This window comes from Kwoniella dejecticola, chromosome 10 (assembly GCF_000512565.2).
Source record: "Kwoniella dejecticola CBS 10117 chromosome 10, complete sequence".
NCBI lineage: Eukaryota > Fungi > Basidiomycota > Tremellomycetes > Tremellales > Cryptococcaceae > Kwoniella > Kwoniella dejecticola.
In genome coordinates this window covers 208,821-235,441 of record NC_089310.1, presented here as the reverse complement: position 1 = coordinate 235,441, position 26,621 = coordinate 208,821, and the positions used below count along the sequence as shown (strand labels likewise).

The 26,621-nt window shown below is 47.5% G+C and overlaps 5 protein-coding genes across 5 annotated transcripts; 2 read left to right on the top strand and 3 right to left on the bottom strand.

The window, feature by feature from the left end:
* Window positions 1–1,318: 1,318 nt before the first annotated feature.
* Window positions 1,319–1,750, top strand: I303_107634 (uncharacterized protein; the record flags this gene model as incomplete). Its single annotated transcript, XM_018410909.1, has 1 exon — window positions 1,319–1,750. One exon carries the CDS (start codon window positions 1,319–1,321, stop codon window positions 1,748–1,750), a length of 432 nt encoding a protein of 143 aa, XP_018259577.1.
* Window positions 1,751–1,932: 182 nt separating this feature from the next.
* I303_107633 (uncharacterized protein) lies at window positions 1,933–4,220 on the bottom strand (the record flags this gene model as incomplete). Its single annotated transcript, XM_018410908.1, has 15 exons — window positions 1,933–1,977; window positions 2,052–2,173; window positions 2,255–2,424; window positions 2,487–2,614; window positions 2,685–2,789; window positions 2,857–2,946; window positions 3,006–3,029; window positions 3,098–3,118; window positions 3,181–3,238; window positions 3,299–3,462; window positions 3,542–3,616; window positions 3,699–3,797; window positions 3,875–3,939; window positions 4,003–4,022; window positions 4,117–4,220. 15 exons carry the CDS (start codon window positions 4,218–4,220, stop codon window positions 1,933–1,935), a joined length of 1,290 nt encoding a protein of 429 aa, XP_018259576.1.
* Window positions 4,221–13,298: 9,078 nt separating this feature from the next.
* On the top strand, window positions 13,299–14,761 carry I303_107632 (uncharacterized protein; the record flags this gene model as incomplete). The annotated part of the gene is made up of 2 exons (XM_018410907.1): window positions 13,299–13,541; window positions 13,604–14,761. The coding sequence occupies 2 exons, from the start codon at window positions 13,299–13,301 to the stop codon at window positions 14,759–14,761; spliced, it is 1,401 nt and encodes a 466-aa protein (XP_018259575.1).
* A 2,213-nt stretch (window positions 14,762–16,974) lies between these two features.
* On the bottom strand, window positions 16,975–20,260 carry I303_107631 (uncharacterized protein; the record flags this gene model as incomplete). Its single annotated transcript, XM_018410906.1, has 9 exons — window positions 16,975–17,291; window positions 17,376–18,505; window positions 18,571–18,723; window positions 18,795–19,097; window positions 19,177–19,316; window positions 19,384–19,445; window positions 19,505–19,622; window positions 19,690–19,754; window positions 19,939–20,260. 9 exons carry the CDS (start codon window positions 20,258–20,260, stop codon window positions 16,975–16,977), a joined length of 2,610 nt encoding a protein of 869 aa, XP_018259574.1.
* Window positions 20,261–22,323: 2,063 nt separating this feature from the next.
* I303_107630 (uncharacterized protein) lies at window positions 22,324–26,525 on the bottom strand (the record flags this gene model as incomplete). The annotated part of the gene is made up of 10 exons (XM_018410905.1): window positions 22,324–22,438; window positions 22,633–22,892; window positions 23,049–23,338; window positions 23,463–23,635; window positions 23,705–23,880; window positions 23,950–24,213; window positions 24,274–24,344; window positions 24,401–26,025; window positions 26,095–26,240; window positions 26,301–26,525. The coding sequence occupies 10 exons, from the start codon at window positions 26,523–26,525 to the stop codon at window positions 22,324–22,326; spliced, it is 3,345 nt and encodes a 1,114-aa protein (XP_018259573.1).
* Window positions 26,526–26,621: the final 96 nt, after the last annotated feature.

Genomic DNA, 26,621 nt, shown 5'->3' with positions numbered 1-26,621 from the left:
GTAATGCAATGCACATGCGGTATCGTCAATGTCTGTGCGCTGTCCTCACGCCATACTTATCGCAATATCCCTTTACATCAGGTGATTGAGCGCATGGCGTTCAGGTACAAAAGCATACCCTCACAGCATTATAGCATCATGGCTCGTCTGGGGATACTGAATAATGGCTCAGCTGACCTGACCCGTCTTTCTTGTCTAGTGTAAGGAGCGATATCGCTGGTTCATGGACATTTTCAGACTCGATGCGAGCGCATCGAGTCTTGCGTTTCTTCTTTTGTCAGAACGTACCAGTGATTCCTGATAACAAAAGTGCATGTTCTACTGTGTTTACTGATCGTTGTCGGAGTCGGAGTCTGCAAGCGACCTTGATTGGGAAGGATGACGAATCATGACCCTTCTTTGCATTGTGATACAACATGCAAGCGGAGCATGAATGTTATCAGCAGTCAGCTAAATCTCCCCGCCCAATGTACATGCACGACTTTTCTTTTGACATGATTCATACCTGATATAAATGAAGAATACAACCTACAGCAGCGCTGAAAAAGGACCTATACCAGTGGTATAATAGAGCTGCAACTGCACTAACCTCAGCGCGATGCCGCAGAGTCGTACCCAACGACGAGCACGGGACAGTCTCGATGAATCCAGACTTCCTCATTGTCATTGTCCCCTTGTAAACGCACATGGGGGCACGAGGTACAAAGGCACTAAGAAGCATTGCGAAGAGCGAACAGACGATTGTCCCTCGGATGCATGTACGATCTATCGAGGAGAGAAAAGGGAACGCGATAGGCAAATGTGCGGATCATGTGTGGGTCGGCTAATGCAACGTACCGTACCCTCATACGACACTGTATACCAAGTTCTCTCTTGCCTCTTTCAAGGATGGTTTCCCCGTCGTTCCCTCCGCTCGCATCCATGTCATCCTCGATTTCTTGTCTTCGCTTCCATCCGTTCTGCTACATCCGCCGTGCCTTTCTCGTCTATTCATTTCCAGACTGCTCCTTCTACGCAGACTTTACATTTTAGTTCCCCCATGAAAATGCAACCCGAGTCTCCTATACGAGAAATGCATCCACAATCGTGCCGAGTCGCTCATCTTATGTCGTTGTGCTCGCGATCGTAATCGTCATTGTCATTGTGGCTGATCGAACCTCTGTCTTCTATCAAACAGTGGCAAGTCGAGTCTCACGCTCGGGCATATTTCGATAACCGCAGCTCGCAGCCTCCTTCGGAATGGGATGACCAGACCACAGAATTCCACACTTACTTAACATGGAAGACGGATCGGGAATCAGGAAATTTCCATGCGGAAATGGGATCGACAGGAGAAACCAGAGAAACAAGACATAATACTTGGTATAGATTCCTTGCCCTCAAACGAGAGAACAACTTACCTCAGAAGTACCTAGATATGATGACTTCCAATGCGAAGGCGAAGGCGGGTACAAGTCCGGAAGAAGCTTCATCCGGAGTCACTGCTTTGGACTCGGATAATCTGGATGATCAAATTGACTTCGCGTTGATGGATCAGCCCTTTGATGATTTGGTGTCGCCCATTGTAGAATCGTACCAGGATTGTATGATCAGCTCGGCTTCAAGTTGGGCCTATCATGATGCGGCTTATGGATCACAGAAGAATAGCCTGCATCGATTCAACTCGGATGGGCCTCAGACGCGAGCGTTTGACTTCACAGCCGGCCTGACTCGGGATGGCCAACATTTCTACTTCCGCGAGTCGATTTAAGATAAAATTGAGAGTTGTAGATAACACGGGTCTTCGCAAATCGCCATCTTATGCATACAATCGTTCCAAGTATTCTGATATGTCTAAGCATGAGTTGCCTTTATCAACACTTCCTTGTCGTATATCCTATTTTCTTCTTTTGTTCTCCTCTTCTATAACGCATCCCTAGCCACTTCATGAACCTAAAGTTCACCTTTGACTGCCTTGGAGACCGATTCGGCGAAGTACTATTCAGATTGTCAATAGATAATCAATGAGCTCGCATCCTTGCAAATCACGGATATGAGGGTTTGTCACTTACGTCAACGTTGTTACTGTTCAAACCAGCCATCGAGATTCGGCCATCTCTGGTAAGGTAGATAGAGGCTTTCTCGGCAAGGGCATCAACTTGTTCGGCTTTGAGACCAGTGAAAGAGAACATTCCTATAGCGATTGGAGACGTCAATCACTCGTTTCCTTCATACGTATCGATTGCAGGGAGACACCGAAGACAAGGCAACTTACCGATTTGCGATTTGATGTGTCCCCATTCTCCAGGAGTCTTCAGCTCAACAAGCTTGTTGTATAATCTTTCTCTCATCTCGATGATTCGGTCAGCCATACCCTTGACTTCGGTGAGCCATTCCTCGGTGAGTTCAGGTGAAGAAAGGATAGTGCTGACAAGTCGAGCACCGCTGCAAGCCAACATGACTTAGCAAAGCTTTTACTAGCTGTGATGGGTATACGAATAACTCACTGGACGGGAGGGTTGGAGTACAGAGGTCTGATAAGAATCTTCAGTTGGGAGTCTACTCTAGCTTTCTCCTCTGGTGACTCGCAGACGAATGAAATAGCTCCAGCTCGTTCACCGTAAAGACCCATGTTCTAGAGGGGCAGGGTAGGTCAGCTTGTTGGAAGTAGAACTGGAGCCAGCTGACTGATATCTGCAATTTACCTTTGCGAAGGATTGACACAAGAGGATTTGGTGGCCTTGTTCGACGAAGTATCGAACAGCGAAGGCATCCTTTAGGATATCACCGGAAGCGAAACCTTGGTAGGCCTAGACGCGTTGATTGAGTGAGTATGCAAAGAGCGGCAGACAACGGGTAATATCCAGTGAGGCTTACCATATCGAAGAAAGCAAAGTGCTTCTTCTCCTTGACGAGGTCGGAGAGTTCCTTCCATTGAGCTTCGGTTGGGTCGATACCGGTGGGATTCTAAACCAATTCTTCATCAACATCTGCGTACGATGGTCAGCAAAATGAGATTAACTTACGTGTGCACAAGCGTGAAGAAGGATCTGAGCAATTTAGTCGCGCATGTTAGCAAGTTTGGATCTAGGCTACAGCGAATAAGCCATTGACTCACAATTGATCCCTCAGGAGCAGCCTGGAGGTACGCGGTGTAACGTCAGCTCGCTGTGCATTGTCCGACAGCCTGCGCTAGCTCACCTTGATATCAGCCTTCATACCCTCAAAGTCAAGTCCAACGGTATCCTTGTTGAAGTACCTGGCGATGGATCACGTCAGCTTGCTGCCGATCGTCGCAAAGCGCAATTGTCCAGCTTACTTGTATTGCTTCACCTCGAGGCCGGAGTCTTTGGAGATGGGGATGTGGTTTCCCCAAGTTGGAGTAGGCAAGTAGATGGTCTTGGCTCCGGGGTAGTGTCTAGCGAGGAATGCAGTACCAATTCTGAGAGCACCAGTACCGGAGATAGATTGAGTGATAGCAAGCTGAAGTCGCGCATAGGGCATCAGCATGGTGGTCAAGATTAAGCGGACCGACATGACATGAGGACCCTTCAATACTCACTCTTTTTTCCGTGATGGGCTTCGAGTCTTTTCCGTAAGCTAATTCAGCAGCGAGTTTAGTGAACTCAGCAAGACCCTATTAATAGCATGCGACTCATCTCGTCAGCTCATTCGCAAGAGAACGCGGAACCTAGATGTATAAGGTGAACTGCACGTACGGTGATAGGTAGGTACTCCTTGTCTTGCATAGCATCGGAAAGGATCTTCTCGGCCTTCTTCACGGTAGGAAGCACATATGGTTTACCTTGACCATCTCGCTGAGAACGAACGTGATGGGCTCGGTCAGCCTCTGGAGTAGGACGAACACGATATGTAATGCGAGAATGATACATACGTAAGCTCCGACACCAAGGTTGATCTTCTTTGGCGACTTATCAGCCTTGAACTTCTCAGTGACACCTGTTTATCCATCTTATCAGCCTCCCTCATTACCTGAGATCTTGCGAAGTGTCTATAGCGTACCAAGGATGGGATCAGGTGGACTATGTTGACAACCAATGGATTAGCATTTGTCGCCAAGCAGGACAGATCGGAGCAGTGGAGATCAAAATCGGAATATTCGATCGGAGAACTCACCCGGCAGGAACGTTTGCCCAAGTGGAAGCAGCAGCTCTGGCCACTGGCAGGACAGTCGTTCTGGGGGCTCTGGCAAGCACGAGTCGGGATGTTTGAGTGAGCATGATGTTTTGTTGCTTGCTCTTTTGAAAAGATGGTGTTCTGTAGAAGTCTAGCAAGAGGAGGTATGGTATGAGATATGGGGTAAAGAGGGGATGAATGAATGGTTATACGCGGGGCCAAATGGTTGGTTGCAATTGAGGTTAAAGTGTGAGTCGCATAACTCCGGCATTTCCGCCCGGAGCAAACCGGAACAACACAGCTCACACTGCTCTAACGCCTAGCAGACCTAAGCATCGGCTATACTTTCTATCGTTTGCATGTCATAGGCCTTGCAGCATTACTGGAAGACCACCGAGACGAGATACGCGATAGACTTATCTTATCTCTTGATGTCCTTCTTGGCAGCCCGCGATGTGAGCGAAGCCTTGGGATCGCCGACAAGGACAGAGATGCGACACGTGTAAATGGACATAAGCGAGACTGCCTCGGATCTAAGCGACATCGACATCGGAGCTTCTCTCATGTAGAGGATGACAGGAGGGAATTTCTGCAACAGATCGAGTGTAATTGACTAGCAGTGCTCGTGTGGGAGCAGGACGAAGAGTGATGGGCAGGGATGCTGCTTGACTTTGGCATCGAAACGGATAAATGGATATTTGTTTTTCAGTCTGACGCCCTCTGCCCTCCTTTAGAAGACTAGTCCTTCTTGCCTACGACTGAGACTCACTTCCGCTGAAAATCATGGTCTTCATTTCTCTCTCAGATGTGCAAATGCTTGTGAGTCACTCGGAAAGCTCCTGCGGGTGGATGCAGTTTGCGATCATCATACTCCAGTCATGAAGCCAACAACGGAGAATCATCGTTCCCTCGCATCTATCCTGCATCCTGTTCTGACGTTTGAGCACCTCCAATCGAGGCGTGCCCGTAGTCACCGTTGTGATGACCCCTTTTCATCCTCCTGAAAGCAGTCTTGCCTGCCTGCTGAGTCCGTCCTTCGAAAATTTGAGAGATGAGGTAGTTAGGTTGACTCGAGTAGACGGACTCAACAACGCCAACGGCTCTGATCAGTTTGAGCTAACAATCCATCTCGAATATTCGATGACAATGAAACCAAAAAACGTCCTTCGTGTTCTTAATGTGACAGAATTCGGGTACCCAAAGCAGGTCACTAGGTCAATGCGAAGGCACCCTTCCTCCCGATCGACCGAAGAGGGCCTGACAGTAATGCAGTAGCACATCGGACTTGCGTCAATTAGTGGTCCGAAATCGAGAGGAAAAATTTTCGGTAAGGACCAAAGAAGACGAGACTATTTTAGTCGCAATCACCGGACCAAGTCTCAAAGATGTATATAAGTAGAGGGATAGAAAGCAGAACGTTCCTTCGCACGGTCACTGGACCTTTAATTGAGAGGTCTTCCCATCGTCCCTTCCCAGAATTCGATCGAGCACTGGTGCCCGACCCCCTGTCCAGGTTCTCGGTAGTGAGTGATGACGTGTCGGTGAATGAGGCCCATGCGCACTGCGTTCCAAGAACCAGGAATCCGGTAATTTAGTAGGGTGTATAGCATTCAGGTCACAGTCCACCAGTCGGCCTGAACCAGGACCTATGGACTGCCAACGAAAATTTTCGATCTGACCTGGAGTAAGTATACAAACAGTTACTCAATCTTCGGTTGGAAAATCAGGCGCGGCGCGAGGAGCGGCTGGAAAGGTATGGGGACTTAGACGGTCAGTTCAGGTCAAATGCAACCCTTGACGAATGGTACTAGGTGGTTGTGTATAGGTGTTGTCAGAGGGGCTTGTTGGGTCAATCAGTCTAGCGAGGTGAAGCGAAGCGATACCACTTAATCGATTCTCGCAGTAAAGAAGACCCGATTGATCAGTGAGAACCTGAGTAGTGAATGAAGTAAGGTGAATAGGACGGATATTCGGACGTTACTCGTAAGCGCTATAGCTCAAGCGAAAGATATGAAACACCCAGAACAGGATAGAACACGTACAGGACAGAGAAATTGATGGAATTATTCATGGGAAATTCACCTTCAGTTTAGTCTAGCACATGTTTAATTTTGATCTATCTATCCCTTAAATCTCCGAGGATTTTCGCGACCTGATTGATATATGACATCACCATAAGTAACGCTCTACTTTGTGGGAACCACTAAGCTTGTCCTGATTCATACCTTGTACCTATATGCACTGGCAGGTGATTCTCGGTTCCACGAGTCAAAGCTAGCTTTACCTGTCAAAAGTAAAATGAAACGGGGTTGCTTGCTATAAGCCTTTTTCTCTACCATTACTCGCTTCGGCGCGAAACGAAATCAAGCGAAGGTTGCCCGGCTGCCGAGAGTGACATTTCGAACGCATACTACAAATTACCCCAGCGTTATGTAAAGACTAGTGTGAGAACCTATAACCATACCACACCATAACGGCTTGAATGGTTCAGCTAGAAGTCCAGATTCAGGTATCTGTATCAGTGAAGATATATATATGTAACGCTCTGTGAAATTTGATAAGGGTCCATCTGATATCTTATCAGGATTCGGGTAGCGTGTTCTTCTGAGTGAGAACCAAGGAACGGAAGGATCGGAAGGAGACGTATGCTCCGTCAGTTCTACTAGTGCTTCATGCCTTTTGAAGACACCTAGTACGACGTGTGAAGAAATTTGTACTTGACATTTTACTTCCGAACGAAACCATTCCTCGTAAATTACGCCAGTTGAGCCCATAATTGGATACCGGAATATCCGGCGACGATCAAGCTAAGGGATCTACACCATGTATCTATAGCTGGTCGAGTTCCATGCATTCGTGCCATGCATTCGGTCCCTCTATGATACAAGTGGCTTACTTGACTGTAGATCTGTGGCATATCTCGGGAAGAATGGGATCTACCACTGTAATGTAAAAGGCGTAAGTCGTCACTACTAGATTGCGAATGCAATCGTTCGTCACGGTAGTTACGAAAATGTCGTGAAAGCGAAAGTTGGTCGATAGGTTCTTCATGCCTGCGTACGGTAATCTAGCTAAAACACCTTCGCTGGAATGACACGACCAAGCGATCAGCAAGAGCATCCAATTAGTGAGAGTAACCGACGCAGCTTTGGTCTCTCACCCTCGGTCATACGTACTAACTCGATGATATCGGATCTTGCACTCACCACTGTACCTCTTAATTCCCCGACGAGGTGTTCAGATTTTCGTCCCTGTCGATCCGTGCGGTTGTATGACATTCCCTATTCTACCGAATCCACTGTCTGATCTAGATGTGGCCCATTCAGGTAGACATCCGACACATACTGACACGAGTACTTCCTCTACTGATGTCGATTGTCATGTGCAGTGCCATGGGATCCTCAAGATGGCTGACTGATTGATCGATGTCCCACCGCGAAGTCAGTGGATGGTTCAGACCAGTAACGGTCACGATTCACCCCACGAGCTTGCTGTCGGGTACCAGTTCAGCATCTTAGGATGATACATCGCACAGAATACTTCCGAACGAAGACATTACCAGACTAAATCCAGACTACTTGTGTATCTCGCTCAAGCAGAACTAATGATACCTGAAGTGCCTATCAGACCATACCGAACCGAATGGCCCTAATGACATGTTTCAGAAGGTCGAGGTCGAGTCGTGTTCTACCTTTGCGCAGGCATGATCGGAATTGATGGTTGTCATACACAAGAAGACGCTAGTGATCAAAACCAAGATGATCGGCATAACCGACTGGAATTTGATGAACGATGATTGATCTTTGATGGTTGCTTGCCCTTAATTTTCCGGTAACCTGTCCTTCCTGGTGTCGTGTGTCAGAGTAAGTGAGCTCCGTCCAGCTGGGTGCATTGTTTGTTAAGTGCTGCCAAGTCAACAGGGATGACCAAACAGATCACATGTCAAGCAGCTGATCGACATGGGTATGGAGAGAACGGCCTTAAGATTATTAGCAGAGTGACAGAACATCGCTTTCGCTATGTCGGGTCATCTCTGGAATTCATTCTCCAGAGGCTCGGGCCGGACCAGACACAAGACAAGGGAGAATTATGGAAAAAGAGGTTAATGTGACAGTGCGTCGTGCATTGCACATAGCGCATCATTCAAAGAAGAAATTTCCATCAATCATTTTCCTTCTAACAGTCACATACAATACGCACAGAACATATGATTAGACCATTTCCCTGCCCATTCCAACTGGATATACAGCATCGTAACATCGTTACAACCGTACTTGGGTTCATACGTTGTATCTCAGCAGTAACGGACAGACCACAAGATGAAGAATAAGTCAAGGTGAAACCTTGACTTATGATTTTGACATGTAACGCTTGCTTCGCTTGCTTTTCTTCAGGACTAGGAATAGGATAACTACTTATTCCGATCTCGATTAAATCCTAGTGCTGTCGCCGAAGAAGCCGTCTTTCCCTCGTTCTTGTCTTGTCTTGTCTAGGCCTGTGCATGTCACTAGTCACTCGAATCGTCATCATGATCCTACTCATACCTGATAGAAATAGATATAAGCGAAGAGCAGTGTATATCGAAGAAGCCTTGATCTGTGTTGAACCCGTCTCATCGTTGAGTATTTACAATATACTCTGTGTTCAGACTTACCTAGACCCAACTGACTCATCACTGCTCGTTCGCGACATCGCTCGAGACGAAGAAGGAGACAACAAGACAGGAATTGATCGTCTGATAGATTACACTTAGATTCACCATCAATCAAACGTGTACCTCCGCATCATCCATCAACATATTTCTACGAAAATTGATCTGCGTAAAATACACAACCCCAGCGGCAACAACACATCGAATCATCTTCGCAAGCTTGTCCACTGACACTAGTCTCACTATCTGACTTCCTTTACAATTAGTAACGCTCAACAATTCAAGTAGTCACGAAAATATACATACCTTTGGCCTCGTTGTCGATTAAAAATCTTTCGAGGGAAAGCGAGAAACCCTTGACTTCACCCTCTGATCACCACTGAGAGGGACAGGACCAACAGACATATAGATAAAAAGTCAAGTCAGAAACCCTTCGTCCGCTATCTTGGTCTCTCATCCTCATATGTATACCTGACCTCGAAAAGGACAAGATCATCAAGCAGTCCACCAAAACGATACAGCGATACGGTATCATAACATTCTTTAGTCTTGCCGCTTGTGAGTGAAATGCCTGGCTTGTTCCTTATACACACACAAGCAAACCCCCTTGTTTGCAATTATTAGTCTTGAGTGCGAGTGCGGTCTGTGTATCCGCGCTTACCTCTCCCTCCCTCTCTCGCTCTCGCACACCGTCAGTACATGCATGTGCATATACAGCTTGGTACACAGCTGATACATCTGCTCTCACACAGGATATCGATCAATACCACAGCCATCCCCTATATAGTATATCGAGTGAGTGTGGAACTCTTTCCCCTACACACCTCTCGTATGGGATAAATCCATTTGCTTCCCTCTCATGTGGGAGGGGGTGCACGCTTCTTCTCATTACCCAAGGACGAGGTTAACACACGTACAAACTTCTTTTTCCTGCTTATCGCTCGCTCGCTTGGTCCAACAAACCTGAAAATAATGTCAAAATTCTCCTCAAACCGAACACCTCTTTCTACCTTTGCTCCTTTGCTCCACCGTCCGATATACTTACTCCCTGCATTATGATCGAAAGAAAGCATCTCGGGGTAGACGCACGATCTGCCGATCATCCGAGCCGGCGTACGAAGTCCAGGTCAAGCGTTTCAGCGTTGGTCCGCAACAATCACTTCAAGCTTCCTCGCAGTGTTTCGGAGGTATACCTGAGAGATTCTTCTCGTATAGAAAGCTCCGGGGAAGCAGGCATTGAGGTGGTGTGAAACTCATTGTAAGTATATATACACTTCTCCGTCTCGATATCACACCGTTTATCTAGACGATCTTATCCTTTGCTTGAACCTGAAAAATCGTTTGAAGTCGACCTCAATCCCTGTGTCCTGTTTGACTTCATCGCCTCATCATTCAAGGACTCCATTACATCCCATCGACTCTTCCATATATATCTAAAACACCTCGATCAATCTCATCCTATTGTTCTGTCCCGTCAACAACCTTTTATCTATCCTATCATTATCGCTCTGACGTAGCTGTCCAACACCGGTCCGATTCCATCCCCGTTATACGGCATTACAATTGCTAATCATATCAATCCCTAAGTTATCGGTACCTTCTTGAACTTCGTGGGAAACCTACAAGCCCACTCCAACCTCTTGCAACCGAGTAAGCCGTTCATGCACTAAGATACCAAGGTTCCGTGGACTAAAGGACGCTAATGGAGACGCCTTGTTGCACCTTTAGCAACTATCGACTCTGGAACTCCGCTGCTCCGTTCCGTTCTTCTAGACCTGAATTCGATCCGTAAGTGCGATCACTTTCTCACTCTGGCCTGTGGTTGTTTTAATTAAGCGGATTGTGGGAATCGTCACGTATCGTATCCTATCCCATCGCATCTCGGACCCCCTGTGGCCTCAGTCTCAAATCATAGCTTGGAATCCGTACCTTTTTCTCCCACACCAAAAAGGTCACTTTGGATTTTGGGTTTTATCATTATCATCACATCATAACGCTATCATCTAATTAAACCGTACATGTCGGCATTCAAGCTAAAATCCTAGCGTGTCCATGAACGTGTATCTCTCACGCCTACAAAGCAATCTGATTACGCGTCTATTTATCCGTCCGCCATTCACCTTTTCTGTCACTTACCTCATTATTCTGCCTGCATTCCCGCGCCGATCGGTGAACCAAGCCAGTATGCCGTAATATGGATCGACAATTCTTTCCTCTTGCTTGTGCTCCCATCACTCGTTCTTCTGGACTTGCTATCCTTTGGCCTGCTGCCCATGATGATCCTTGTACCATATTCTGGGGCTCTGATGGGTTCGGCGTATGTGTATGCCAAACTTAAAACGCGCTCCAAAGAGAGCGGCTCCTGCTGGGAGGGAACGATAACGCTTGAGGGATGATTGTTGTTCTCGCGCCATATCATCATACGGGAAGCTCAGCTTTTCAAGAGCTGGGTTCCCCAGAGTAATGCAGGCTCGGATCTGCCAGAGCCGCGGGAAAGCCCATTAGGATGAGAACGAGGTTGTTAGAAGCGTCATCTAGCAGCCAAAAGATGCGATTTATGGTTTCGGGTGGATCCAATTCCAGTTAAGCTCCTCTACCAGCAAACTAATTAGTCGTGAAGTATCATCATCTGTCCGAGCGTCAGCCTGGGTTGATCTCGGAGTCGGAACTCAAGTCTGTGCGATATGAACTTGAGCTAACCTTCTTGACATTCCTCATTTCCCGTAGGTTCATAATAACGCCATCAGAACCTACGATTCTCGAGTCTGGATCCCCACATTACGTGTACCTACACCCGCGACTCCTCTGGAAAAGAGTCAGCACCCGGTCCATCCGAAAATCCGATCGCTCACAGGGTGAGTTTAAGTTTTCAGTCCTGCACTTTTGGCACGCTGGGTTTTGCTCCTCCATTTCATAGCCACCTTTTGGGCTTCTTTTCCGCTCGTTTACGACTCTCTATCAGGGTTGAACTTCTTTTTGACCGTACTTCCCGGGGGCAAGATTGTTCCTTGTGGATAGGATATGTCACTTCCGACATCCGTTGCGGAGCTTTTTCCACTTAGCCTTATGGCGCGTATGTGCCAAAAGACCGCTGGAGATCGATTTCACCTGTAACGCCGAGCGTGACACCCAACGGAATCCCCCTTTGATATCTCATCGCCCTGACTTTGCTTTTAACTGTATTTCTCAATATTTTCCACCCCTTAGTATTTTGACGTTATTCTTTTTGGTGCTTTGGAGTTCGTTTGGACTGGTGTATGAGTTTTATCAGGATTGCCAGGGACTAGATTTGGTAGATGTCACGTAAACCTGACAGGTGCAGCCAGTGATCACATATGGTGATTCACAGAATCTCACACAGGAGGGAGTATGAGGATGTTAGTTGATTTTCTATGGACGAATTCCTTGACGATACAGGATTCTTATGGGACGTGACGTGACATGTTATCCTAATCCTTATCGAGAACTCTCCTTGCTGTGGTGGATTCGTTGGTCACTTTGATACCCTTGAACACCTCTTCGCCCTTTGGCGTTGCACGCTGCCTTTCCTTTCCTAAACGGCCAGACAAGACACACTTCACGATTCACACTATACTAGTTCACGATCACGCTCTTCTCTTCGTTTAGTGGGAACCTTCGACGCACTCAGTGCTGGTGGCATACTTTGCTTGATTGCAGATTGGAGTTACTCTTAAAGCTTACTTCGATATCATCATCTTCCCGCCCCACCATTTGCGTCTATTGAATCGCATTAATTGTAGCTTCTATTGATATTCTCTCCAAACCTTGTCATCAATGATTCCAGAGTAGCTCTTCCTACCTCGTCTCGCTACTCCTGCTCCTACAACCACGACAAAACGGCGTTTAGACGGTGTCTCGCTTTTACCTCTGGAGCAGAAACAACTTCTTTCTCTCTTTTATATCTTCTTTCACTCGCTTACTGGCTTTGTCGCTTGTCACAACTGTCTTGCCTGAACGCTCAACTCACGATTACTTGGTTTCATCGCATACTATTCACGTCCAACCAACCAATACGGTCATATCTGCTCAATCAACCAAACGACCTGCCTTCTCTACCATCGCTGTCAACCGAAAACTCAATTGGTCCATCTGATTCAAACACGCCTTGATCAAATCTACTCAATTGGATTACTGGTTCGCCTTGCCTCGTTCATCCCTATCATCATTGTCAACGTGACATCCGTTTCGGCTTCGTCATTACAAAACCGCCTGGCCGACCACCTTTCGCTGCATCCTCTTTCGGCCCTCATCGAAATCATCATAACACGACAACGCCAATCTCACACTATCCATCGCGACATATAAGCTGTACGGTCTGCCCCTGACGATCTTACCTTTTCCCCCAATCCGTTTCACTTACGTTCTCCCGACACAACATTTCCACCGAGCAGGTCTCACCTTACCGTTCCTCTTCCAAAGCTCTGTCATCAGTCTTACTTGGAACCCAACCATAATCCAGATCATCTGAAACATCTCAATCCACTTCTTCCCTCTTTCACAATCATACAAGATGCCCCCAACAGCAGCTGTCAAATCCGCTCGTTCTTCCATTTACGGTTGGACTAAAAAGCGATCTGTGTCACCATCATCCTCCTCTCAACAAGCAACCTCGTCCTCCAAGCCCAAGATGGCTCAACAACCTCAACACCACTACTCTCAACCAGCTGCGCCAACGCCGAGAAGGCCGGAGGAAAGCCCGTACTTTGAGGAGGATTACAGCGATGAGATTGTGGCATACATGCACTCCATGGATGTGAGTACCGCTTTGACTATTGTCATCCCTGCGAGGCGTATCTGACGTGACACACTGCGAAGAATGCTACCCTCGCCTCTGCCGAACTCATGGATATGCAACCAGAACTTCAATGGTTCATGCGACCATACCTCATTGATTTCCTCATCGAAGTCCACCAACAATTCCGTCTTCGTCCAGAAGTCCTCTACCTCGCCATGAACATCGTCGACCGATACGTTTCAAAGCGTGTGGTGTACAAGAAGCACTACCAATTAGTCGGATGTGCCGCTTTGTGGATAGCTGCTAAATTTGAAGATGGAAAGGATAAGGTACCGCTCGTCAGGGAATTAGCAGAGATGTGTTGCAAGGCGTACGATGAAAGCGCTTTCATCCAGATGGAAGGCCACGTCCTCTCCACGATCGGCTGGACCATCGGTCACCCATCTGCTGAGGCTTGGTTGAGAATAAACACGACTGGCCACAGCTACGAAGACCCCAAAGTCCAACACATGGCTAGATTCCTGATGGAGATAACGCTTTTCCACCGAGAATTCGTCGGTATCCAATCGTCTCTCGTCGCTGCCGGTGCTCTCATGCTCGCCCGTTTCATCTGTGGTAAAGCTCGAAAATCAGTAGCTCGACATGAGAACATTGCTGTCCGAATTGCTCTGGCCATCGATAAGCACTTCGCCGAGAAGCTGGAAAATGTCTCCGAGATTGTCATCCGAAAGTACGCTCCCACATATTACGGTCGATGCTCGACAATATGCCGAGAATGGTACCTATCTGGAAGAAGATTCGTTTACAACCCTGAGGCACCAGCTACGCCGATATCGACCAACCTTCCTACACCCGGACTGGCACCTTCCGGATCAGGTGGTTGGCCATCCAAGCGAGGTTCGTGGGCCACCGGCTCCCCCAGTGGGTCGATGTCTTGCGCATCATCTGAAGCAGGCGATGACGCACCTCTTACACCTATCACACCGGTCCATTCCCTCGTTATGGACCCCTTCTCCGTCGCATCGAAAGAAAACATTCCTCCAGCGGTATATGGATCGAACCCATCGGCAAGCATATCAAAGGACTCAGTCTCGAGTGTATCTGTACAAGTCACGACATCGAAACCGTTACCACAAGCACCAGTTTATTCTCACGCTCAACGACCGCCTCTTCACGCTTTACCAGCTGTTGGGGAACTCTCATTACCGAACAGGTCGATGAGACGACTGAGTAACTAGATCGACATCCACGAACTCCCATGATGGAAGTCACCTATTCACGACTTCAGCAGCAGCATATACATTTCCACTTTTCCTCGGCATATACACAAGTCAACCCAGTTACCCAATCAACTGCATCATATACACCCATCAAGCAATCCACATACCTCAATCAACAATTTGCATTTATTACCCATGACCATCATATATCATACCGATTCCGAGTTTAAAAGAGTAAATCGTAATGTTACTCAACGACATCTCAGCCAAGTTCAGCGTCGATCAAGACAAGCAAGGCGACAGCATATATATACAATACATATATCATTAGAGAATGGGATCAGTCATTTACCATTATACACATTATACATTATACATTATATAGTCTATAGTCTATAGTCCATACAATAACGATTACGATTATATCATATCATATCGCACTATGCTATGTATATTTACTTGACATGTCGAATTTCACTTCACTTCGCTGCAGCTGTTTGTGGCGGGACCGATACGACAACCAATTCGTCTGTCTGCACAAGGATGGTGACTACCCTACGTCCGTCGTGGTCAGATCATCCATGTGCGCACGTAGAATTCAGGAAAAAAACAGTCGCGTAACCGAAATTCGTGGTACAATTCGCGATTCGTAGGCCGAACGCCCGATGGCGGAGTAACGGCGATTTCTTCTGAGCAGAACTGAAGAAATCCCGAGATTGCGCGACGGGGATGAAAAGGGTTCCCTGTACCTCTAAAGACCTGTCTTCCCTTCCCTTAGGAACAAGCCACTTGGAAGAAGCAGGTGCAGAAGCAAGATCAGACCTAGAACCCTATACCCTATGATCCTACAGTGCTGTCGTAGTCTGTGTAACGGGCGTTCGGAGGTTTACGATCTCTCGTACTTAGATTAAAGTGCCGTTGCCATTGACGTTGTGGAAGAGATTGGCGGTGAAGCCATAGGGAATATCTTAAATCATATCACCATGCGGGTACGCAAGTGTGCGTACTCCTCTACTGACTTCCTGGGTCCCAGAATCCAGAATCCCAGATTTCCAGACTGATCTCGCCCTCGCCGAAGAGAGCCTCTGTCATCTGAGAATGACTGCCCAGTGTGAGAAAATACTGCTCACAGGCACTCGATTTGGATCTCAAATCTCGGAGTGATATGATATTCAGGTATGAGCAAAGCTTCCGCACGGTACTCGGAATCGCATTGCCCGGGCATACGATCGCCGCTGCATCCTCGGGCCAAATTCATTAATATTGATTTTGTACTTGAGCAGTCTCGCACCTCCGACAGAGATAGGTATACACCATCACCTACAAGTAACTTCGGTAATGTCGTGCACCAACGCGGCGGCCTAGATCATCAACTCGGCTCGCATCTCGCATCAAGTGTTACCAGTACCTGCGCTCGTTGGCGTTGATCTAGCCATCTCAGGCACTTGAAGTGGCCTCCCAAATGAGCTGAATCAGCTTAAAATAAAATGCACTTGAACCTGATCAGCTCTTTCTCTCACCTTGTCACGAATCACAGACAGCATACCTGGTCTAAATGTACCTTACCTTACTTTACATTCGCAAGCGCAGGACGTGCTCGTGACGGACCTCTGTCTCACTTTAAACATGTATCTCATATTCGTTCCATGAGATAAGTAAAAGGCCCCCGTGATTTTTAGCGTGAAATCTTAAACTTTATCAGTCTCTCATCCTCGTCCGTAGCTTGTACTTGATTCTTACTCTTGGCACTCACTTACTCACATTCCCATGTGTTCTGAAAGTCGGGACTACTCGACCTTCATTCACAGTTGTACATACATCCCCACTATACATCCAGGCGGGGTCTGGTGTGAAAATGTATCTGGTGATCAAGACTGAGATACTCTCGGATCACAACTACAACCAACACTATGTCCGTGGAGCAGGTGAGAAAGAACGTCATGAATATCGTATATGCATTAAGCGACCTATGGCGTACTCGTTGAGCGTTACTAGCTATCTATGGCGTCAGAAATCAGAAGAAGAAAAGATGGTTCACCCCTACATTTTGTCGAAGCATATAGAAAAAAGTCCGTCCGTCCGTCCGTCCGTCTGTCATTGCATGTATATATGTATCGTGTCATATTGTATCGTATTCTGCTGTATGTCCATTTCTATCATTGTTGTATCCTTGCTTTTGGGATAATCTCAGTATCCCTGCCCATCTGCTCGCCCCAAGACTAGCCTACTGCCTACTGTACATTGACCGGTTGATAGCTTTGATTCCTTGGCCAAGGAGCACCAGCACCTTCAGGTGTAGAGTAATGGTGTCCTCCGCCATGACCATCATCCGAATGATCATCCCTGTACGGAGTCGATGATCCGCTCAAGCCGTAATTCGATCCTGAACGCATCGGCATCCTCGACGCCAAGTCTGCAGTCGCCATCGTATCGACCGAGTGAGTTCGAGAGTGCGCAAATGGCGCTGGGCCCGGACCGTGATTGTCGAATGCAGCCATTGGATAAGCTTGCGCTTGATTTGTCGGAGGTGCATAGCCTTCTTTGTAAGCTGCAACAGGCAAAAGGCAAATCACCAATGATCAGCTTGGAATCACACACTTCTCCTTATCCTTCTCAATCGAGGATAACTCACCACCACCTGCAGCAGCAGCTTCGTCCCAACCGCCTTGAGCATTGCGCTGGTCGTACCATCCTTTCTCGCCTGCTGCTGCACCGGTCTTCTTCTTTCTAAGGCAGAAGAAGAGGACCAGTGCCGCAAGACCAACAGCAGCCCCAACTCCTACACCGATTCCGACACCGATCTTAGCCGCGTTCGAGAGACCTGTTGACGAGGAGGAAGACGAGTCTTTGTTGGCGTTAGTGACGGCTGTATCTGTTGCGTCGCCAGCAGAAGCAGTCGTAGCCGGCTCGTCAGCTGCTGTGGTGGTTGTGTTCTGGACGACCTGTTTCCAGTGTTTCTTCTTGATGATATCGGCACCTTTCTCGGCGATACCGTATGTCACAGCCATGGTGTGTGCGGAGATATGTAAAGGTGCGATGGAAGTGTCGATTACTCGGAGATTGGCAGTACCGTATACCGTCAAGGTGGTATCGACTACACCACCGGAATCTTTGGGCAACATCGAGCAAGTTCCCATTGGGTGATACTCCGTTCCACAGTTTGTCTTGGTGTAATTACCCAGTGCATCGCCTGTGATAGTTGGACCAGGGTACACTTCGGTGATCATGACGTCGCTCAGCGGGGAGGCAGCGGCAAGTCTCCGCGCGAATTGAGATCCGTAATTCATGATATCAATATCGTAGCCTACACCGAAGTAGTCTGGGTTGATAGCTGGAGCTGTGAAAGCGTCTTTAGAAGTGATGAGGATTTTCCCTCTCGACCAAGGGTGTTGGAGAGCAACTTGAATACCCATCTCGTTTCCGCCTTTACCCAGCATAGTCAAGATGATTTCAAGTTGACCAACATCGGAAGTCATCCATTTTTGCTGGATGTCGTATTGCGCCTTCAGCCCAGTGACTACATTGTCTGGAAGATCTAACCATGATTTGACGTTGTTAACGGTAGTAGTCATGTCGGACGCGATTGTGGAAGCGTAATTGGTGGCTTCAGACGTTGACTCCATGATGTCGTTCATTGATGGGTATCCGACAGCTTCGTTGACGTATGTCCACAGACCGGTTTTAGACTGGTCATATTCGGCTTGAGCAGAAGCTTTGAGATCGGCCGAGGCACTCAAGTTGTTCCAGGTGAATGTGCCTTGACTATGGGTTCGAGGTCGTCAGCGGAACGTCTTGAGCGACAGCCTAAGAGAAATGGCAGAGCTTACGGAGTTGACCAGTACATGGAGTACGATACATGATCTTGCAAGTTGTAGCCGACGGGAAGATCCAATCTCGTGGTGATGCCGACGGTGTCCAGGGTTTCCTTGGGTCCGATACCGGACAATTGCAGGACTTGTGCACTACCGACAGTCCCACCGCTGTGATATCAGGAGACATCAGCAAAATGATCAAAATAACGATGTTTTTGTAGCGACGCAAGCTGGCTCACGAGAGGATGACCTCCTTATTAGCTTGGACAGAGTAACTAGTAGCTCCGGAGCTGGCTTGGAACTTTAATCCACTAGCAATGATGTTACCGTTCGCATCCGATGTTCCGTTGAAGATGACCTCGGTGACTTGTTGACCAGTCAAGATAACCAAGTTGGATCTCGGTGGTAAGGGGTCGATATATCCTGCTTTTGAGTCAGATCGAGTCTGGTTCTTGACGTTGATCGTCGAAGTTGAGAGCCATGCTCCTCGAGAGATGCCAGCTGCATTATCGATAGATTGGAAGCCCAAAGTGATCCAGGCTCTATGTTAGGCATAAGAACATATTGCGTTAGCGCTGTTACCCCTAATTCGCGAAAGGGGAGAGGAGAAAGAATACATACGGGATCCATTTTGCAACTTCGTCAAAGATGTATTCGGTGTGGCCGATTTGGATTGGCCCTCCAGAACCATGTAAAGAAGGATCGGACGTCATGGAGAATTTGCTTTTCACGTCGGCGCTCGGGGCAGTGTAGTTCTCGGACTGAGAACAAGTTGTAAAGATCAGTTCGGTCCGATTGCAGGCAGAGATGCGCTGGGATCTGACTAACTTTTTTGATGTACTTGTTGACCTCGTCCCAATCCCAAGTCTCATCCGTGTTAGGATTCAGAGCTGAATCGGACCGTTGTCAGCATATGGCCAGCCAGAAGGTGTTTTACACTATCACTTACTTGCCCAAGCGTCAAATTCAGGTTCACTAGGTCTTCCCCAGAACATTCCGTTGATCGCTCCTGATCCCCCTAAACCTTTCCCTCGCGGCCAGTATTTGGTTGCACCTCCTGAATCGGTCTGCAAAATGGCCAAGCTCTGGTCAGCCATTAAATTCATCGGGTAGTCTAAGTGATTGAGGATTCACCTGTGCCACGGTGTTGTATGCCCAATCGTACGCTGATCCAGTCAGGGAGTTGAGGTAAGAGTAACCTATGAACGTTCATCAAGTGTATCAGTTTATGTCCTTGACCACCACCAAGTATCCTCTCAAGTCAAGTCAAATAGCGGATCATTTTGTGAAAATGAATTCCGTTCTCCATCAACACGATATTAAATGTCCTTGGAACACGTTCACCATGAAATGAGTATGTCAAATTTGCCTAAGAAGACTCACCTGGCGTATCAATCTTGGCTTCCACATCAGACCCATCTCCTCCAGCTTCTATGCAGAGCACAGTGACGTTCGACCATTCGCTCAATCGCGCTGCCAAGGCTAACCCAGCCACCCCTCCTCCGGCAATGACAAAGTCGAAGGATTTCCCATTCACAGTCGCCGCGTTATCCGTTATCGATCGTTTCAACGTTGACCGATGCGGATTATTCACATTATGCGGGTGCAGTTCTCGTTTCGATGGGTCGAACGACGCTGCTGCGGAAGGGATGCAAGATAAGAAAGAGAGTAGCGATATTATCGCTGATGCTGTCGGTAATATCATCTTGAGGGGAGAGTCGTAGTTGTTGGCGTGGATGTGCCACTAAATGTAGAATCGTATACCAATATTCGAGTGAGGTGTTGGTCAATTCGTCGATGTTCTGACTAAGTGAAAAGAGAAAGGTCGAATTCAGCTTGATCTTTTATATTTGTATATTGATATCGTTTGTTTTTGTATGATTTCTATGCGTTTGGTTGGATGAGTGGTGTAAAAAGAGACTACTCACTCTACGCTGCTTTGCTAATATACCAACAGCAAAATGCGGGGTAGGCAGGAGAAGGGACCAGGTATCAAGTGACGACGACCAAGGCTGTGTAATGTCTACCACTCGTCCACTACTATCTCCGAGATGTCCCAGAGTGGTCAAGAGAGATGCTACAGTTGTGCAATTGACCAATCGCTTGATTATGCTTGGCAGTAATCTTTTTCTCTTCGTCTTTTGTCGGTGATTTGATTTGATTTGATTGGTAATTTCGGATCGGGACGGGACGCGTCTTTTCCGGATCAAACTGAAACGCGATAAAGCGATCAAACCAACCTGTTCCTTTGAGCTAATCCAGAGGTAATTTCTCACCACTCAAACACTCAAATATCAAAAAGAGGATGAGATGCGATCAGCAGAGTGATGGACGATGAAGGGGCTGAGTGGTACAGCGAGCAGTGGATATGGATGTCAACCAGTGAAATGTTAAATGTTCTCTAATTCTTGATGCCTGCCCAGAGAATTCGACAAACGGAAATTAAATTATAGCAACCGAACATTTTGTCATAAACATCTCTCTTTCTCCCTCCCTTGCCTTGCCTTCCACTCTTCCATTTTCTGCGACCTGATCCTTGCATCCTCGGAGATATGAATGTTCCCTCCTGTCAGCAGAGAGGGATCACATGAATCAACACAAGGAAAAGGTGTAAAAGCTGTGCACGTTTGCGTGATATTGACCAGGGAGATGAAGCTTATACCCTTATCTAGCATCAGCGGCGTGTCCGTGCTTGCTATACGACAGGAATGCCGATATACGAACAAAAACCCCTTGGCTCGTTGACATCCTGATTTTCTGCGTGCGTTCTTGCCCTGCTGCCAGCTCAGTGCGAATGCGAGTGCCAAGCGAAACCTTACTCTATCGTGTAAAATCGTATAATCGTATAGAGCGGAGAGAAGGGGAGGGAGGGGAGGGGAGGGGAGGAGAGAAAGACAAAAGATGATTCGGAACAAATAAGTAGTAAACACAAACAAACAAAGCGATGACCCTGAAAAAATAAGGACTTTTTCACTTTGATTTTACGATTCTACCGGCCGTAAGGTTCAGTCATGTATGTATGAATATGATGACACCGCGACTGCTTTTCTTCGTTCGTTCGTTCGTTCCTTCGTTCGTTGGACTCACTCGTGCTCTATATATATCTTTTCATCTGATCCGCAAATTCCTGGCTCGATAAGGTAAGGGGATAAGGGAATGGCGTGAACTTCAAATAGCTTTGATGAGCTATTGATAGATACACAAAGTCCGACTTGGCTCGTATTCAGAAGCACCATTTGAATCAAGCCGAACTGAAGCGAGGCGAGGCAAGGTGAGGCGATGCACCGATTCAGGCCCTCCTGTTGATACAGATCAAATTCAGGTTTTTGAAAGAAGACCGTATGTGTCCGAAATTCTACGAAAAGCATGTACGCATGTACGTCACCGAGGTGAATTCCAAACGAGATGTCCTCTTTCCATCATGCTCATGCTCTTGCACCTGAACATGCACCCGCAGATATTCACGGATCAACATCAAGATCGCAGAAATTAGGGATTCACATTCATTGTCCACATGACCCATAACCTATAATATTCAACTCAGAACAGTAATACACATTTAGAAAGAGAGAGCGATAGAAAGAGCGAGCAGATGAGCATCACATGAGATCATATCAAATCAATCGACATCTGAGCTACTCGTAATCACCCAAAACTGCTATTTCCTAAAAGACACCAAAACCAAAGTACAATATAACAAAGACCCATCAATCAATTTCACTCCCAATTCAATATCCCATCCTTTACGCAACACTATCACTGTCACTATCACTTGATATATTGTCCAGCTACGTCCACGCAAACTTGTAAGAAAGCACCCAAGCATCCTTGTGGTGTTGAAGCCGCCATAGGCTGTTTAGCGGCTGCGCTGAGGAGTTGAACACTATGATGAGGATTGACATAATCAGCATTCAGTTGATTGACCGCAGATCTGGTGGATCAGACCTGATTGCCTGTTTGACTCAACATGGCTCGAAGGTGAAAGGCAAACAGAGGCTGAAATGAGGAGAAGAAGTTGAAAATGAGAAATGAAATGAAAATGAGATGTCGACAACCGACAATCGACAACCAACTCACTCTGCTTTCCCATACACCCGCCTAATCTCAATATCCGTCCCCGCCAAATTCTCAGGATACCCCCAAATAGTCTCTTGAGTGATCGCTAGATCCACAATGACTTTACTCTTGATCGTCGGCAATACCATCGTGACACTGGCTATCAAGGCATTGGATTCAGGTCGTAGTGTATAAGTCATCGGATGTCGGAAATTGACATAGTGTAATTCCGCTCTGAGTCTTTGGGAGACAGACCATAATTGACCTATTCTTTGCACGAACTACAAGTGTTTTCAAAGATAGAAAGTCAGCTGACTGCCGAGAGACCCTTTTCAGTTGCTCATTATGTTTCACAAGCTTGACTGATTCATCGGATGGACCCGAGCCAAGCCGAAATCAAACAAGAAAAACCGAAAGAGCCAATGCAATCAACTCACCGAAGACAACGTATCAAATGTTTTCGCTTTGACCATCTCTCTCACTGCTATCTCCAACATACCGAACAATCCTTGTGTGGGTGTTTGAGTCCCACGTTTGACGGTCGGGCCGCTCTTGTTGCTCTCGGCCTTTTCATGCAAGTAAGTTATCTGAGCAGAAGATAGGTCCGCCAGGTGATTCGAGCAAGAAAGAGTCAAGGAGATTTCATTATCGAATTCCAATTCAAGGAGGTTATGGTGGATCTTGATTGGTCTCCAAAGATGTAGACGTTGAATTGAATTATATTCCTCTATGAGATTCAATTCAAAATGCCTCAAAAGTCAGCAATGACACATGACACCCAATCGATGATCTTGCATGATCGCATGGTCGTATGGTCGCAGCAAGATGCGAGATGAAACACTTAGACTCACCTCGTAGTCTGATAGCGTCCGATTTGGTGAATTGGTCGCACTGGGATTTAGCATGTTGTATAGCATGCACACATTCTTTCTTCGTACTGTTCAATTCTTGCAGCTTGGTGGTCAAGGCTGCTAATTTGCTAGTAGATTCTTCGAGTTCCGAATTGAACACGTTGATTTGAGTACTATCAAATCGAAACTCCACGGATCAGCTTTGACTCGTAACAATGTCAAAGGCAGGACAGGCGATTTACCCTTGTTCAGCGATACCTTCTTTCAAAGACGCCAATTCTTGTTGATCGCATTCCGCGATCTCGGCTACGATTTGCCTTTCCCTTTCCAATTCAGCTTGGAGGGCTGCCTGTCTCGCCTTCAGAGCAGGCAAAATCGATTCAGTCTCTTCGTTGAGCGCAGTCAGTCGATCGTTATCCTACGGTCGATTCATGAGACGATCAGCCGCCTCCTCACTGCGATGATAAAGAGAAAGAGCTGCACTCACTTCCTGCATGCCTACCATCATAGCCTCCACGTCAGGCTTGATGGTCTGCATCAGCTGTAATTTCCAGTCGTACCACAGCTCTTTTGCTTTGAGCTGGGTGTTAGTCTTGAAAGACTTGAAGGTCAATTCGAAGAGTTGTTTGTCCTCGTCTGTCGCGGAGAGATACTCCTGGATTACCGGAGGCGAGTCTTCGTCACATCGAGATTCGAACAAATCCAATTCAGATTGACCAATTCGGATATCGTCTCGTAGTTTGTTGGCAGCCTATCCAGATCAATGTCAGTTTAGGTACTTGACTTCCTGAAAAAAGGAACGCCAGCTGACCCATGTGTACATGTTCAAGAAGATTGAGTTGACTTGAGCTTCGGAGTATTCATGTAGAGCAAAGTCTCGGTCTATTCTCGCTTACATCAGCCTTCAGCTAATGTGTTGTAGCCGGAAAACCACTCACCTCCTCCGGAGTAGGATTGACCTAGTAATCCTTTGCCAACGCTGCTCCTTCTTCTGTTCAGACCTGGTAATCCTTCCATGAACTGAACGCCAGTCATCTCGAGGAACGCAGCTAGCGAGATGTTCTGCGGCTGTTCCCATTCTGGCTCGGCTTCTTCGGCTTCAACCTCTGGCTCTGGCTCAGGTTCGGGATCAGCAACTCTTACGAGACTTTGTCTGAGGCTCGCCGGGCTTCTGGCTATTCGCATTGGAGTGCCAAGGGAGCCTCTCGGAGCTCCTAGCGATGTTCTAGCGCCAAATAGTGACGTTCGTGGCTTCAACACAGGGTCGGAGATAGGTGTTCCTCCAAATACTTCTTCCGCGGCATTTTGCGGTGGCTCGTCCATCTTGTTTCGCTTACTTTCGCCTTTAGACGGACTTGCACTGATTTCTCGTGCGCGTTTCTTGCTTGCACTATCACCGGAAATGGCTGAGGTCGCTGAACCGAACGACAGCCGCTTAGCCACTTCAACCGCAACTTGCATTCCTGCTTTTTTGGGTGTAGTGGATTTGGTGGGACTGGGGGAAGGTGCGAACACATTTCGCTTCTGAGATGTTACCATCGATTCTCGATCCTTCGATCTTTTGGAGGACGACAGGGTGGCTTTGGCAAAAGATGGCGTACCTGACATCGGTCGAGTGTTGGTCGGCAATGCCCTTCCGGGAGAAGCGAATGCTTGTGTTCGGGCTGGCGAGGCCGGGTATGGTGATGGGGGAGGTAGGTTGATAATGCCACCTTGAGCTACGGTCATTTCCGTCCCATCGTCATCGTCCTGAGGAGGAATGACGGAGTGATTGAAAGTAAAAGTCATTGTCTTTTCCCTGGAGTGGCTGTTCATGGTATCTTCGCTTGAGCTGATTGAATCATCCGGGCCGATGATTCCGCCAAATGCGACTGTTTCTTCCATTTCAATCTCCGCTTCCCCTTCGATAGCTTCTCCAGGTCTCAAGTTCTGAGCACTCGAGCTTCCTGGTATATGGAAAGAATACCCTATGGAGCTTCGATTTGACCTTCGGTCTGACCTGGCTCCTTCCGGTGCTTGGGGAGGTACTAGCCCACCGACTGCGATGGTGAAGTCCATAGTCTTCGATTCGTCCGATCGAGTGGTGATATCTGCTTCTTCGGTAACATCGGAGTCGACAGTGGTATCGCCTGTAGTGGTAGGTGCCATCGATGCCCGTCGAACGATTCCGCCGTAAACGTTCTGTGTGATGTCCATATCCATCTCTTCCTCTTCTTCCTCGCTTTCCACATGGGCGGTCTGTTGTCCAACGCCAAGAGAAAGATCAAGGGGTCCTTGCGGAAGGCTAATTTGACGCCCCGACTCTACCGTACCCTGATGCTCATACTCTTCGTCCTCTTCGAGATCCATCGATTCTTCCCCTTGTGTCGTGTCACTGTGGAAGATGGAAGGAGCGAATATGTTTGGCTTAGATACGGAGCCGATGTTCTGTATGGACGATCGGCGGGAGTGAGTGGATGCAGACGATCGCGAGCCGGATGAAGCAGCAGGTAAAGCAAAGTTCACTGATGCTGCCGCCGGAGTACCGTCCGGCGACATGATCATCGGGCTTTTTTCGAACATCCTGTATTGCGAAGTGCGAAGTGAGCTGTCAGTCGCCGGTCATGAGAAGAGCAAGAATGGGAAATTTTACCTGACATGAGCATTGGGCGCGAAACTGACCCGGCGATTTAAGAGTGTTTGCGACGAAGGGAATGCGATCGTGTGGGCATACAAGGTCGTGTCTTCCGAATCGTCTTGTCGAGATGGCAGAGCTTTGAGTATAGACTTTCGTGGTTGCTGTATAACACACTCAGCACCTCCTTCTCTCAATAAAAACTCGTGGGCCAGTGGGCGTACCGCATGACGTCTCGCCTGTCTCCTCGGACTCATCTCCCCTGGTGCTTTTCCACTTTGAGGTCCTACATCGCTCAAACCTTCCCCTCCGACACTGACAGCACCTCGTTTCTTGGCTTTGAACTCCTTGTTCGTGACCGGTAAGGTGATATGATCGAGGTTGAGGTCCTTCTCCCCGAGCGATTGGGACTTAGGCAATGACCTGGGCGAACGCGCAGGAATCGACATGATGCTGCCGCTACGATCAAGAGTGAAGGATGATTGATGATTGATGATTGATGATATAATATCCAGCACTTGTCGTCAGGATGAAGATGTGGGATA